The following is a 14,821-nucleotide window of genomic DNA, read 5'->3' on the forward strand; positions in this document are numbered from 1 at the left end:
GATTTATCTGTTTAACTCATACTTAACCAGACTATGCCAGAACTACAGTATCCAGAGTCACCCTCACTTCAGAGCATCTAGTCTTCTTGTAAATATAACACGCCATCTATGCAGAATTTTGTGGCCAGCTTGGGAAGCTGGCTAAACCATTCCCTAATCACAACCATGCAATCCAATAAGCATCAGGCAACTCTCCATCTTTTCAGACAGACAAACAAATGCTGTGTAGACTGCTTAGGAGGCCCCATTGGTCAAAAGTATATTGGAAGCGTATTTAACCAACACAGATGCCTGTTTCTCTCCTAGACTCACGGTTATCACCCCCTCTTCAGAGTTCTGGTGCAGTGGGTGTCGGGGAAATGAACTGTGAGATATGAGGTGAACCCAGAAGCTTAGAATACTGACTCATGACCTCTCCAGTGAACCACTAATGGATGTTTTTGAGCAAATAATATTTGCTGAGTGCTAGACAAGGTGAGGCGTGGTACAAACATTGGATAGCTGACATTCCGCCCCTTAAAAGAGCTTAGTTGTGGGTTTTTTTGTTTGTGTTTTTGTTTTAGGAGCTTGGGTTTCAATTGGGGAAGGGGTAGTGAGGAGCGACAAGCACACAGGCACAATTCCAAACGCACAAAATGGCATGCAACCAAGCACTGCTCCACAGGTGGGGGAGCACTTCATTCTATGCTGGCCCCATTACATTATTTGTATCGTGGGTCTTGCATGGTCCAGTCTCTGCGTCATATATTCATTTGGAGATAAGAAGCTTTGGGTTATCAAGCTATCCTAGTCAAAGGAGGTTAAACTCAAACTTTTTTTTTTTAATTTCCATACTTCTTATTGACAATCTTACCAAAATTTGATCTGCTTTATTTTCTGCAGCTAATGACGCAAAGTGCAGGTCCCCAGGGTCATTTCATTGCACATAGATATCAATTTCATGGAATGTGAACTAAAAAGATAAGAGAGTGACATACATGTGCATTGATCCCAAGACCAACTGAAGTTTACTTTAGAATAAAGGAAAAGAGGGGCGCTTGGGTGGCTCAGTCGGTTGAGCGTCCAACTTCGGTTCAGGTCATGATCTCATGGCTTGTGAGTTCGAGCCCCGTGTCGGGCTCTGTGCTGACAGCTCAGAGCTGGAGCCTGCTTCTGATTCTGTGTCTCCCTCTCTCTCTGCCCCTCCCCTGTTCTGTCTCTCTCCCTCTCTCTCTCCCTCTCTCTCTCTCTCTCAAATATAAATCAACATAGAAAAGGGAAGGGAAGGAAAGGGAAGGGAAGAAAAGAAAAGGGGGCTCCTGGGTGACTCAGTCAGTTGAGCGTCTGACTTCTGCTCAGGTCATGATCTCACGGTTCTTGAGTTCGAGCCCTGCATTGGGCTCTCTGCTGTCAGCACAGAGCCTGCTTCAGATCCTCTGTCCTCCCCTCTCTCTGCTCCTCCTTCCCCCACCTCAAAAATAAATAAACATTAAAAAAAAAAAAAACAATCCACCAGTTCCAAATACCCAAGTCTTTTCTGGTGATCAGCTTCTTCCATTAAGGAGGATCACAATGAGAACTTCTAATAGACTGATAGTTCCAATTGGTTGAAATGTCTTTTCACTTGAAATAACCCTTTATTACCTATAAGCACTCTTCATCAAGGATCTCATCACCTCAAATAAGGAACTTTTGTAACCCTCTTGGGGAAATGGGCCCAGAAAGTTCACAGAGTTAATGTAGTGATGGATTTAGGATTACAAGTCGGACCTGCTGTTTTCAACTCTGACCCTCCTCCAGTCTGATACCCCAGTTCTTTTCCTACAAGGTAAAACTTATTGGGGAATTCTGGGGATCTTAGCTAGTAGACATAAACATGAAAGAGACACGGCTCATGACATTTGTAAGTACAATGAGACGCTCTTGTCCCCCAAGGGCACTTTCTTGGCAGGTTCTCTGGAATAGGACTCTGTTCTCCTTAATGCCAGGCACAGGCACTGCCACTCATGTGCCCCTTGGTTTCATCACCACGCAATTAAGGAAACCAAGATGCAGAGAAATGAAGTCTCCCGTGCTCTCAGCTCTTGGTCAGCCTATGGAGCCAACAATGGGAACACGGAACACCTCCTGGCTGGGCACTCTGACGACCAAACTGACTCTTAAAAACAGCGGTGGGGCGCTTGGGTGGCTTGGCCAGTTAAGCGTCCGACTCTTGATCTCAGCTCAGGTCACGTTCTCACCGTTCCTGAGACCAAGCCCTGCGATGAGCTCTGTGCTGACAGTGCGGACCCTGCTTGGGATTCTCTTTCTCTCTCCCTCTCTCCCTGTCTCGCCTCTCTCTCTCTCTCTCTCTCTCTCAAAATAAACAAACACTTAAAAACCAAACAACAGCAACAACAACAACAAACTTGGCTAATACACCACTTAAGATGCCTTTGGCTGCCTGTAATAACAAACATACAAACACCCTTCAATGCTCTAGGATGCATTACGGAACAGGAAATGAAGAGTGAGATCCACTGGCAGGGTTGGCTGATTCATCAGCTCAGAGGTCCATTCCAGGAGGCAGGCTCCCTCCATTCTTGGAGAGAATGTGGTGTATTGCCTGAAGCACACCCCTCATGGTCTCCCTGGGTGGCAGCATTTCCAGGCCTCACGCCCGCGTCCAGGAGCAGCCTCAGAGGCAGTGGCTTAGGGAGTCACTTCTTCAGACCAAGGAGATCTTTCTCAGAAGTTCCTGAACAAATCTCCTTTCACAATACGGAGTGGAACTTGGTGAAGAACCCACTCTGAAGTCAACCACAGCTGGAAGGACAGGATCAGACCCTTCATGATTCACCCCCTGGAACGGGGGTTGGAACCACGTTTACCTGAGTCCTATGAAGGTAGGGAGTAGGAAGGAGTGGGGAAGAAGGCCCCGGACCCAGTCAGAGCTCTGCCTGAGGAGGCCAGGGGATGGTCAGGAGGGAGGGAAACCATCGACAGCATCAACTACACCTACTCTGAGCGACAGGCCACCTCTGATGGGAGTTCCTGGAGTTGGGTGTTACCTCCCTTCCAAGGTGAGGAGAGCCTATTCTGACAGAGCAGGAAAGACTCAGGAAACTGAATGTTCATAGAGGTCCCGTTGGGTGTTCATGCTGGCTTCAAGTAAAACTTACTAAAGACTCTGGGGACCCTAATCTAGAGTCAGTGATGTTCTAGGGGTAGAAATTAGGGCCATGAACCCTGACAGGGCTAGGTAACCAGAGGGTGGGGGTGGGTGGGGGACAAGAGAGAGTTTGGGGTGCAGGTGGACCAGTATTTTAAAGTACTCCTTAAATCATATCTGGATTGTCACTGTTTGCCTACCCCTAAGTGTGACCCTACGGATTGGCAACTGAAGTGAGAAACATGAAGAAACATCAGTGTATTTCTTGACCCAGCCCACGTTCTATAGAATAGAATCGAATTCATTCTTGCTAAAATAAAAATTGATTTTTGGATGACTGGGTCACAAGCTTCTTGCTTTTCCTTCCCCTCTTCCTCTTTTTTTTTTTTTTTTTTAACATTTTTTATTTATTTTTGGGACAGAGAGAGACAGAGCATGAACGGGGGAGGGGCAGAGAGAGAGGGAGACACAGAATCGGAAACAGGCTCCAGGCTCCGAGCCATCAGCCCAGAGCCTGACGCGGGGCTCGAACTCACGGACCGCGAGATCGTGACCTGGCTGAAGTCGGACGCTTAACCGACTGCGCCACCCAGGCGCCCCCCCACCTTCCTCTTTTTATTTGCTTTTGATTTTTAAGAATAATGAACATATTCTCTTTTATAATGGGAAAACAGAATAACCCTTATTTGGAAAAAAAAAAAAGGGGGTATTTCACGCTTCTCATTTAGAACAGCATAGGAAATCCCCACCTCAAATAAGCAGTCTGAGGATCGCGTTTGTAATATTTGAAAATAAACCAACTTTATTTGAATCAGCCAATACCAATCAAGACTGGAAAACAAATCTCTAACTGCTTCAGATTCATGAAGAAAACATTCAACAATATCTTCATTAAAAGGCAACTTATATTTATTAAGGCTTGAAAGCATGTCTTAGTACTTTATCACCACAGTTAAAGGTCTTGAGAAAATCAAGTGACCATCATTTGGAGTGTCTTTCTAAAATGAAATTTTGTCCTTCTATAAAAGCTAGGCATCTTTTGCTAAATTAGCTACACCCCAGCTTTCCAAATGGGAAAAACAGGAAATCAGGAAAGGAAGACAAATTCAAACATCAGCCGGATATTATATATTTTAAGTATAGGCATAATCGATAATATGAAATCTCTAACTATACATAAAATACCTTAGATAATTGGATCCTTAAAACTATGGTTTTCCAAAAAAAGATTGCTTTTAGCGAAACACAGATTAGCCCAAACCCTATAATGAAACAATCCTCCATTTTATTTTTGGTGGGTAAGGGGAACATTGGATCTAATTCCTCAGGTAACATTAGACAAAATTATGCACACTTTGGATCATACCGAATGATGAAAGGAAAGCATCCTGAAACTAAGCTGCGAGAAGAATATTGGCAAAGGTCGAGGAACAGGCATTCATGAAGGGGGCACATGTTCCTTGGTTTAAATGCTACAAAGCACTGGATAGAAGACAATGGTCTTGTTTGCAGAAAGGGCTCCAAGCCCAAAGATGTTCAGCTCCAGATGTTCCACATGCATACTTTTCTCTAACGCTTACAATTCTTTTCAATGGCATATCAAAAACGACGAAGTGATCCCTTAGGAATCAATGAACTTAGTTTTACTAATGACTTAATACTGCTTCATCTTTCCAAGGAGAGAGACACTGGCATCTTGATTCACTCTGCTATCAAAAAGGCTCCTGGCCACTGGCAATAGTGGTGCGTCAAATACACCTCCTGCTGTCTCTAAACCAACTGAGTTTTAGACACAGACCTCAATGGTTTCTCACCACGGAAAACTCTTACTAACACACCCTCCTGACTCTGTCCCTTTCTTAAATTCTATTTGCCTAAGCCTCCTGGGATTCTTAGATCTGCAGGGTCTGTTCCAGGCATCATCCATTTTGCAACAATTCTAAGATGCTGGCGTCGTCTGCCTGCAGAGTGGCCAGAGGGCACAGATGTCGTGAAGAGCTTCCGTTGTTTCATTTGATAAATGCTAACATGTGCAGCTCAGGAAACTTCACTCTTGGTGAAGCCTTTTTTCTAATGAAAAGGCCAAGATCCTTGCTGGCCCCACCAGTGGGGGATGTGAACACCAAAAACAGTGGCATTTCCTGGGAAGCTGAAACCGTCCTAGATTGTATGACCAAATAAAAGTGTTTTTCACTTTTCATAGCCTGTGATTCTGAATTGTCAGGCATCTGAATTCCCTTATCAGGGGATAAAGACACACAATAGAAGGGACCATTATCCAGCCCATCTTATAAAGTTATTAAAATCATATCCAATACCTTCTCTCTGGGCCATCCTGAGAGGCAGCCCAGCCTGACAGATGGGTAAATTCTACACAGTTATTCTAAGTTGGGCTCTCCTTTCTGCCTCTGCCTCCCACCATGCTATCCCATAAAAATCAAATAAAACAGTGACACGGAAACCAAAGAAGAAAAATAAATCCCAAACAAAATAGGATCTCATCCCAAACCTTTTCAAATGCCAATGAAATGTTTTCTGAAGGATCAGTATTCATTCGAGACCGGCGACAAGGGTGACCTCCTCTTAAAACTCTGGAGTCTACACTGCAAATCTTGAATACTTCCTGAGTTGGTTCTGGAGACACCTAAGGACCTCAACATACGGATGTTGGAAGATGATTTGCCATGTATATAACAAGGTTATGGCCAAGATTCTTCAGGGAGGCTGCAGAATCTGGAGGCAAATCTCTTTTGGAAAAAAATAATCAGAAGATAATATTATTGTTACTTAAAAATATTCTAATAAATCTGGTCATAAGACATTAAAGCTCTCAGTCAATAGTCGTATTATATAGTAATCTACTGTTGAAAGAAAAAAGATATTCCTGAATCAAGTACTCAGAAGTGCTTTCCATCTATAACTCTGCCCCCTGTGTTAAATGGTTATCAGTGATCACGTAACTGCCCCCCCAAACTCGTGCCTTAATATTTATGTAAAACTAAGTCAACCACAGAAGGAATATCTAGAAACAACCATGTTGATTTGGTTTGGCTTGTTTTTAAAGACTTGCCAACGCTGAATTCTGACAATCAAATCAGTCATTAGTATCCGACAACTCGTGCGGGGAGCCATCCCCCCCGGGTGGCCTGTTTTCTCTGTCGCGCTGGCCATGCTAACACCTACCTGCTTCAAGAACAGCACCACTGTGGGTCTCTGGAAAGTAAACTGCCTCTTAGGTCATCATGCCTGTGTTGGTCAACTCAGGGAGGGGTTTCTGGGGACAACAGGATTTACACTAATTCAAAGTCTCCTGGGATCATTCAAGACTTCATCTCCCAAGAGACCAGTCTGGGGCTTTACTGTAGAGTAAAAGGGGCCATTTCCTCAGCATTCTCCTTTTTAAACATGTCTCGGGACTAAGTTCCCGGGGAGTCCCAGGGAAGGTTCCTTTAGGGGTGGAAATGAATCGACTCCTCCTGCCCTTGCAAAGCTCTCAGGCTAATAAAATGTCCTACTGAGAAATTTCCTCTTCCTCAGTGGGCTCTGAGGAGAATGCCATTTCCTCAGCATTCTCCTTTTTAAACATGTCTCGGGACTAAGTTCCCGGGGAGTCCCAGGGAAGGTTCCTTTAGGGGTGGAAATGAATCGACTCCTCCTGCCCTTGCAAAGCTCTCAGGCTAATAAAATGTCCTACTGAGAAATTTCCTCTTCCTCAGTGGGCTAAGGGGTCCCCTGTTTCCTCCCCAATGCTCAGATCTGTGTGCCACTTTTGTTCTCCAGAGCTCCCTGGAGGCAGGTGGGTCTGGGGCCTGCCGGGTTGAAGATGCATGGATGTCTTCACGGAAAGGCCCCATGCTGTCCTGCCACCCTTCCTGAGCAACGAGCCAGGTCCTGAGGCTTTCTAGCACTTGGAAGCCTCATCCTGTGGCAGGTGGCTTTTCTCATAGGGTGTTCACCAGGATAGGGGGCCGATGGTTAGCTCATTTCCCTGAGTTTCCTCTGCCCGGGTCCCCAGGCTCAAGCCAGGTGAGCTTTGAAGGAGGTGACACTCAAGGAGAGTGACCAAGGAGAGAAATACCAACTAAAAAATATCCTTTTTCATCTGGCATGTGAGTCAGATGGCAGGAAAATTAGCCCAGAAGGGGCACATATTTTTCTTCAAGTTCAAACCACATGGTTTCCCAGTCAGAAAGGCCCATGGACTTTCTTCCTAAGGTGTTCCATGACCATGCCACCTCCCAAATGGACCCATCACCCGATGGAGGCTGCAGCCGACTCAGCCAGGAGCGCCCAGCTAGCAGACCCAAGACCCACATCCAGGAGCAACTTGAAGGAACTGGAAAGTCATGTTTGGCCAATTCTTGGGGTTTTTTTGTTATAGGGTTCGCAGTGATACATAACATCAGCAGTTCAAGACTTAGGGAGATCATAAGAGAGAAGACCTATCTGAAAGATTGCCAGGGAACATGGAGCCTCATGAAGAACTTCTTCACCCAACCGCCCCCCCCCCCCCATCTGCTTTCTCCAAGACTGAAATTCACTCATGGATCAAATGTAATCTCCACCAAAACAACTACCCCTAAAGCAAGCAAAATCCATGGCTGGTAGACCCCGTGGTCCTTTTGGCATTGACGGTCCTCCTCTGGCCCTTCCCAGTCACTCTGCTTTGCAACTGCATGCCAACTTCCCTTCCTCGAAAGGCCTGGACAGTGTAAAAACAGAGGCTGGTGTCAGCCAGATACACGAGGGCATCGCAATGCCCTCAGCACGGCAGCAAACAGAGACTACGTCTGAAGTGGTTTTCCAATCTGGTCTTCAGCGCCCAGTGGGACGGCAGGTGTCAACACTGGGTGTGTCTGTCACGTGCCCAATCCCCAGCCTGCCTGTCCTCCGTTCACTCTCTCCATCTCCCCCAAACGCAGCGGATCTGTTTCTACTAAGAACTACGATGGCATCTGTCCTTGGCCGTGGAGTTCCCAACAAAGAGGAGGGCGGAAGAGGGCACAGTGTCGCACATTTTCCTAATGCAGCTGAGGAGAGGTTCTGATATTGGCAGAGGGGGCAGTGACGGTCCCTTACGTGGGTTCTCCAACACTGACCCCAGATGCACGGAACCCAGGCCCGGCCCAAAGGTTGAGAGCTTGACTATTTCTATCATTTCTGCTTGCAGATTCCTGCACGATCAGATGGGTTCGGCGCTGACCTTCCTAAGAGACAGCAGGCCGGGGTTCCATGAGGCCAGCAAGAGGCGGCCGGCTACAAAAAGGAGTGTCCCCGAGGCAACGCGGAAGAGGAGTGTGTGAGGCCGGAGTCCTTTGGGAGAAGCGGAGTCCTTCTGCTGGAGCGGTGGGGCAAGGTGGCCGAGCTCAGGACCGACTGAGGCGCTTGGCAACATCCGCGTAGGCCGACTCGATCTCCTTGTCTGCCGCACAGGTGTTGGTGAACTCATCCCGGGCATAGGCGTTCTTGAGGTACCGCCACAGGCCTGTCATCTCAGCTGGGAAATCGTAGTTTCGGTATTTCTTGGCCACAATCTACAACACAGGCGACAGGACAGATGGCGTGAGCGGGCAAAGCAAATCACTGAGAAGGAGTTAAGCGGCTTGACCTACCATGTGGCCTGGGAGGAAACCCAGCAGGCATCACAGGGGGCCATCAGCAAAGTGTCTGTGACACAAGCTGGCAAGCGCTGCCTCCTTGTCATCTTATCTAAGCTTATTTATTTCTTAAGTAAATACAATTTGCCCTTTGACCTTGCCATTCTGCTTCTAGCGATGTTTCCTTAGGAAACAATCAAGTACGTATACCAAGATTCAGCTACCCGTGTATGATCATGGAACTAACAGTAAAAAAAAGAATGCAATGGTAAAAAACAACGGTATAGAACACAAATGTCCGCCAATATCTAAATGGAGAAATACATCATCATACGTAAATACAGGGCCATTCCGGACAGCTATTGAAAATGATGCTGCAGGGGCGCCTGAGTTAAGCATCTGACTTTGGCTCAGGTCATGATCTCACGGTCCGCGAGTTCAAGCCCCACGTTGGGCTCTGTGCTGACAGTTCAGAGCTTGGAGCCTGCTTCAGATTCTGTGTCTCCCTCTCGCTCTGCCCCTCCCCCACTTGTACCCCCCTCTCTCAAAAATAAAGATTAAAAATTTTTTTTGAAAATAAAGTGCAGTATAAAATAAAATTTTTAAGAAGTGCAGTATCATGCATTTGGAGAAATGTGTGTGATTACTTAGAAGTACGGGTACCAAAATGTGATCAGTGGTTAAGTCTGACTGATCGAGCTATAAACTGGTTCCTGTTAGTTACCTACTCTGTTTTACCTAAGCACCCGTATTTTTAGGAGAGAATAAAAAGCATAAGGAGTGTAAGTTAGATGTGGGAATGGATAGGCAGTTCTCGAATGAACAGATCTTGAGCGGGAGTGAACGAATGGTGATTTTTATTCTGTCTGGAGTCGGCCACACGTGGGGGCTGTGGATGGGCGCTCTGGGAAAGCGGAGTTCGTGCTGAAACGGTCGCACAGTGGTTAAAGCGTGGGCTCTCGATCCCAGCTGAATGCGTCTGGAATTTTTACTCCACTACTTAATAGCTGTGTGGCCTTGGACTGCTTACTTAGCCTCTCTGAGCCCCAATTTCTTTATCTCTCAAAGGAAGATAATAATAGAACCTATCCTGGAATAACAAATTAGTTAACACACACGAAACGTTTAGAGGGGTACCTGGCTCATACTGAGTGCTCGAGAAACATTACCTCCTCTTCTAATTCATTGAGACCCACCTTTTGCCCATTTGCATGCGTTCACAGATAAGGATAAGGTGGTCTTCACTGAGGGTGACCTGTGTACACACAGGGCCTCGAACTCAGAGGGGCCTGTTCTTGGTTTAATGCTCTGCTGTCACCATCTGGAAATTCTGAGTACTTTTTTTTTTTAACAGGGCCCCCTTTATTGTCACTGTACATTGGGGTCCACACATTAGCCGTTCTTGCCTCAAGCCCTCAGGGGGCTAGGGTGGGAACAATAAAGAGTAGCCTCTCTCCTAAGGCACTGACTTCTGACTCCTTTCCTCGCTTTCTTTTTAGAGAGGTTGTCAGACTGCTGACCCTGGGATCCTCCCACTCAGAGAACCTCCCCCCGCCCCACCACCCCAATTCAGCTACTCTGGACTTTCACCTTCATGTTGATGCCCATGATGTTCAGGGTCCCCTAGAGAGCTGTGCTGAGTGAGGGCAACGATGAGGGAGGGCAGGAAAAGCTCAGCCTCATCAATTTGACCACATTCCCAAGGAGCACGCATCTCCCCCTCCCTATTCTTCACTTTGGAACGTCTGTTACATACTAAGCTCTGTTCTATTCTGAATTGCAATTACTGTTTTCATATCCTCTCTCTCTTCTCTAGCTTGTGAGCAGTAGGAGGACAGGAACCACAACTTCTTCATTTCTGTACTGCCTGATAATCTCAATGACACGGTTTATAAGCATAGCGACACTAGCAAATACTTATCTACTCTGCACCCTGCTCTAGGCTCCACCTTAAGCCCTCTGCAAGCTACTTTAAATCTCTAAATAACTTTATAAGGAAGAGTGTATTATACTCCCATTTTTACAGATGTGGAAAGTAAGGCAAAGGGAAGTTAAACAAGTAAAGGTTCCATAAACAGTTGTACGGAATCTTTACTATCCTCAGTTATCCCAAATCAGAGTGCATCTCCTAGAGTCAAACGTAAGAAACGTACTTTTAAAGACCAGAGGTCCTCAGCATTGAACAAACTGAAGCCACAAGAGATTCAATGGCTTACACAACATTACACAGGAAATGAATTAATTCGACCAACATCTACTGAGTAATCACTAATATTTATTCCGGTCCTTGCTTTTCTTTTCTTTTCTTTTTTTTTTTTTATTTGAGTGTAGTTGACGTGCAATGTTACATTAGTTTCAGGTGTACAACCCTGTGATTCAGCCAAGTTTCTATGCTGTGCTGTGCACAGCAACAGTGTAGCTCCTATCTGTCACCACAGGACACTATCAGTATCACTGACTATGTTCCTTAGGCCGTGCCTTTTAGTCCTGTGACAGTCCTTCCCTCCTAATCTGCGGTCCTCTCCACGGGGCTACCGAGCCCTGTGCAAATGATGCAGGAACCGCTATACTCAGAATCTCTCATGTGCCAGTTATTCAGCTATAGCTGCTGATCTCCAAACCACCCTTGGTGTTGTTTCTTCCAGCCCCTGGGGCAGGGACTCTGCAAATCACATCTCTGCTTTGCCAGTGACTCCCTGTGAGACTCTGTCACGAGGGGGCGCTAGAGAGCCTGCAAGGCTGGAGGAGGGAGAAGAGACGTCCCTTCCCTTCCTAGGCTTTCTGTTCCTCTCAGTCCCCTTTGCTCCCGCAGTGGCAACTGACTCCAGTTTTCTTGTTTTGCCTACACTAGCGGAACCCGTGCATCACCCCGTCTGAGAGAGGCCAGCACACGACAGTGACTCCTCTGGACTGTCCTCTTAACTCCACCTCCAGTGCTGGCTCGGCAGCCCCACCTCAGAGGTCCAAGGTTCAGCTCTGCAGGGGCCCCTCATCTAAGTTTCCAAGTTTAGATAATTCTGACCTCTTCCGTTTACCTCTGCTGCTCTGGGGGTTGTAGCTGCCTCATCCTGGTGAAATGTCATGGTACACTTTGCCTTCCTAGATCTTCAGTACTTAGTGCTTCTTTCTATTAAATTCTTTTGGTAGGGCGCCTGGGTGGCTCAGTCGGTTGAGCAACCGACTCTTGATTTTAGCTCCGGGCAAGATGCCAGGATTGTGGGATCGAGCCCTGCATCGAGCTCCATGCTGAGCATAGATCCTGCTTAAGATCCTCTCTCTCTCTCTCTTTTTCTCTCTCTGCCCCTCTCTCCGGCTCATCTCTCTCTCTCTCTCTCTCTCTCTCTCTCTCTAAAATGAAAAAAAAAAAATTAAATTCTCTTGGCTAAGATAACTGGTCTGGTGTGGTCACTGGAGAACCCATCCCCACAATGTTGTGTCCGGCTCAGGTGTGGCTAAAAAAGCAAAGGGGATGGAATCTGAATCCTCTGGCAGAGCACCGGCCATAAGCAAATGCCGGGTCCAACAGACACTGCCCGTTCACCTTGGTCTTCCCCTGTTCACCGCAGGGTGAGGGCCCTTGGGTTTGCCCAAGAGCCTTTGAGAAGAAGCTGTCCCTGCCCCGGCAAGAACAAGTCCCTGCAGGATCCGCGGGTCACACGCTGACCGACAGAGCGGTCTCAAGTCCCTCCGTGCTGGGATCTGTTTTCATTTTTAAAGGATACGACATGAGATTTAAAACAGCAGAAAAGCAATTTATGGACATAGACTTGTGTTCATGCCTCCCTTCCTGTTTGCTTCAGGGGCTGAAGCAGGTCACTGTGCTAGGCAGGGGTCCCAGTGGCCCCAAGAGAAGGCCCGCCATGCCCCTCCCTGCCCGGATCTGCACGCCCTGAGCCTTGGCCACAGAACCGGCTGTTTCCTCGCATGTCGGTTTGACTTGAGGAGCCAAGGACTAGAAGGGAGCCAGACAGCACGAGTTCAAACCAGGCTCTCAGGCAGGAGGAAGATGAACCTGAACGAGAGCCAGGCAAGAGAGAGAGAGGGAGGGAGAACGCACGCGCAAGAGAGCAGGCGGGGAGGCGCGCACGGAGCTCTGACGTTCACAGGAACTTGCACACTCCTGCTCTGAATTTGCTCTTTCATATGAAAACAGTTAGCTCCCACAGCCCAGATTAGGTTTTGGCATCAGAAGCCAAACTTGACTTGGCTCCCCCTTCACTCTTTCTTCATGTCGGGGGTTTGCCAGGTCTCTGGGATCTGATAAGCTGGATCAGCAGAAATATGAGGAGACAGAAGGCGAGGCCCAGCCTTGTCCCCTCCAAGGCCGCCATCCTCCCCACCCCCGCCCCGCCCTGATCCCCAGCTTCTGCAAGGACACGGGTGTCGCATCATCGTTTAGGGCTAGGAGGCACTGGAGGAGTCGAAGGATGAAGCACGGGGCCTGGGAGATCCATTTGTTTACCTTATTTGACAAGAGATTCTTCAAGACAGAAGAAAAGAGAGAAGGAAGAGAGAGAAAGAGGCAAGAAGGAATATACTTCCTATCTCTTCATTGGGGCACGAGAGAAAAGAATTCCAAAGAGATTAAATGACTCGCCCCAGCTCATGCTGTCAGGACTAGCATGGGGGTCTCACGCCTTTCTGAATGGGGGTCCTTCCGTTACACCACTCTGACGCAGTGTGGCTGACCTGGAATCACACCATCCCTAAGGGTGCCACTTGTAACTCAGGAAAAGAGAATAAAAGGCGTTTCCAGGGCTGTGGTGGTGCATGCAGTAATTAACAACCTGAAAGACGTGTAAGCTTGGGTGGACTTACAAGTAACCGTTGGCCTGGCCCCGAACCCAAAGTGCCTTCATATTCATAGGCTGCATTTTCCCAGCCTGTCGGTAACGGCATGCATGATTCCCACCCAGTCTCCAGCTCTGACCAAGTCCCATGGCCCTTGCCCAGCTACGATCGCAATTCAAGCTGGTTGTGCTCTGATTGGAGGGAAGCCCGCGTTTCCAGCTCAGGACTACAGCTGAAACACGATAGGCAGATATCCAGCTGATAAACGGTTCTTTTTACGAAGGGTAGAAGGAAAGTGGGTATGATAAAGTCACAAGCTAAGTGATGAAATGGCCAATCAGTGAGTATTTATGAAAGGGTCACCATGAACCCGCCCACCGTCATGCTTGTAGAAGCCACTATCCCCACAGAGCTGACTGCCTGAGACGTACGATACGAGTACGTATGAGAGTAGATGACGATCTAACTGCACGATCCCACTGTGTGTTTCTCTAGGCTGGTGAGGGCCGGGAAAGGAGGTAAGAAGCGTCAGTTTAGAGAGAGAATGTTGGGGCACCCTACTGTTGTCTTCAAATGAGATGAAACAGAGCAGTCCCGTTCCATGCTGTTCCAGGATACAAAGGGTGGCCTGGAGGCTGATGGGGCTCAATATAAGGATGTTTTAATAATCACCGCTGTCCAAAGGGATAGGGCTGACTCGCTAGGCAGGGGACTCTTCATCATCAGAAAGGTGCAGTGACAGCTGCATGGAAGCCTGTCACAGACACACAGAAAGTGGTCCCGTTTGGGGTGGGAGATGGTTTGGGATGACCTTGGGATTCCCTTCTTTCCAACTCTCGGATCCTCCGATTCTTACAAGACAGGATTACACGGGGTGACGAAGTTGACCAGTGAGTGCAACCATGACAAGAAAATGATGTCACTTCTTACAGCCTCCGGCTCTTCAACTGATAGATGAGGAGGATGCTATATGCCTGCCCTAGGGAGTTACTGAAGGGAATGAGAAGGCTCGCACATGAAGCAACTTCAGAGAGATGTGGGGGTGTGGCCAGTGAGAACCCAGGAGGCAGAGACAAGGAAGAAGTGCCCCCACTCACTCTCTCTCTCATACATGAAATGACAATGAGCTACTATGTATTGAGCCTTTACAATATGCCAGGCACTGTCACACCGTATTTACTCTCCCAGCCAAGAAGTAAGAATGAGAATAAGGAGGAAGTAATATATGCCTGTTTTACTGACACTCAGAGAGTCTATACAGCCACCAGGCAGTGGAAGCTGACTCTGGGTTCCTATTCATGTG

The 14,821-nt window shown here is 47.5% G+C and overlaps 1 protein-coding gene across 3 annotated transcripts in view; it reads right to left on the reverse strand.

Moving 5' to 3' along the window:
- Nucleotides 1-3,905: 3,905 nt before the first annotated feature.
- The window catches only part of CLIC5 (chloride intracellular channel 5), a 164,239-nt gene continuing 153,323 nt past the window's right edge, over nt 3,906-14,821 (reverse strand). For all 3 annotated transcript variants that reach the window (XM_058734140.1, XM_058734142.1, XM_058734141.1), the window contains exon 6: nt 3,906-8,664. In XM_058734140.1, coding sequence (XP_058590123.1) covers nt 8,497-8,664 — 168 coding nt within the window. In that variant the 3' untranslated portion in view covers nt 3,906-8,496. The remainder of the gene's footprint in view (nt 8,665-14,821) is intronic.

The sequence above is a fragment of the Neofelis nebulosa genome, chromosome 6 (genome assembly GCF_028018385.1).
Source record: "Neofelis nebulosa isolate mNeoNeb1 chromosome 6, mNeoNeb1.pri, whole genome shotgun sequence".
NCBI lineage: Eukaryota > Metazoa > Chordata > Mammalia > Carnivora > Felidae > Neofelis > Neofelis nebulosa.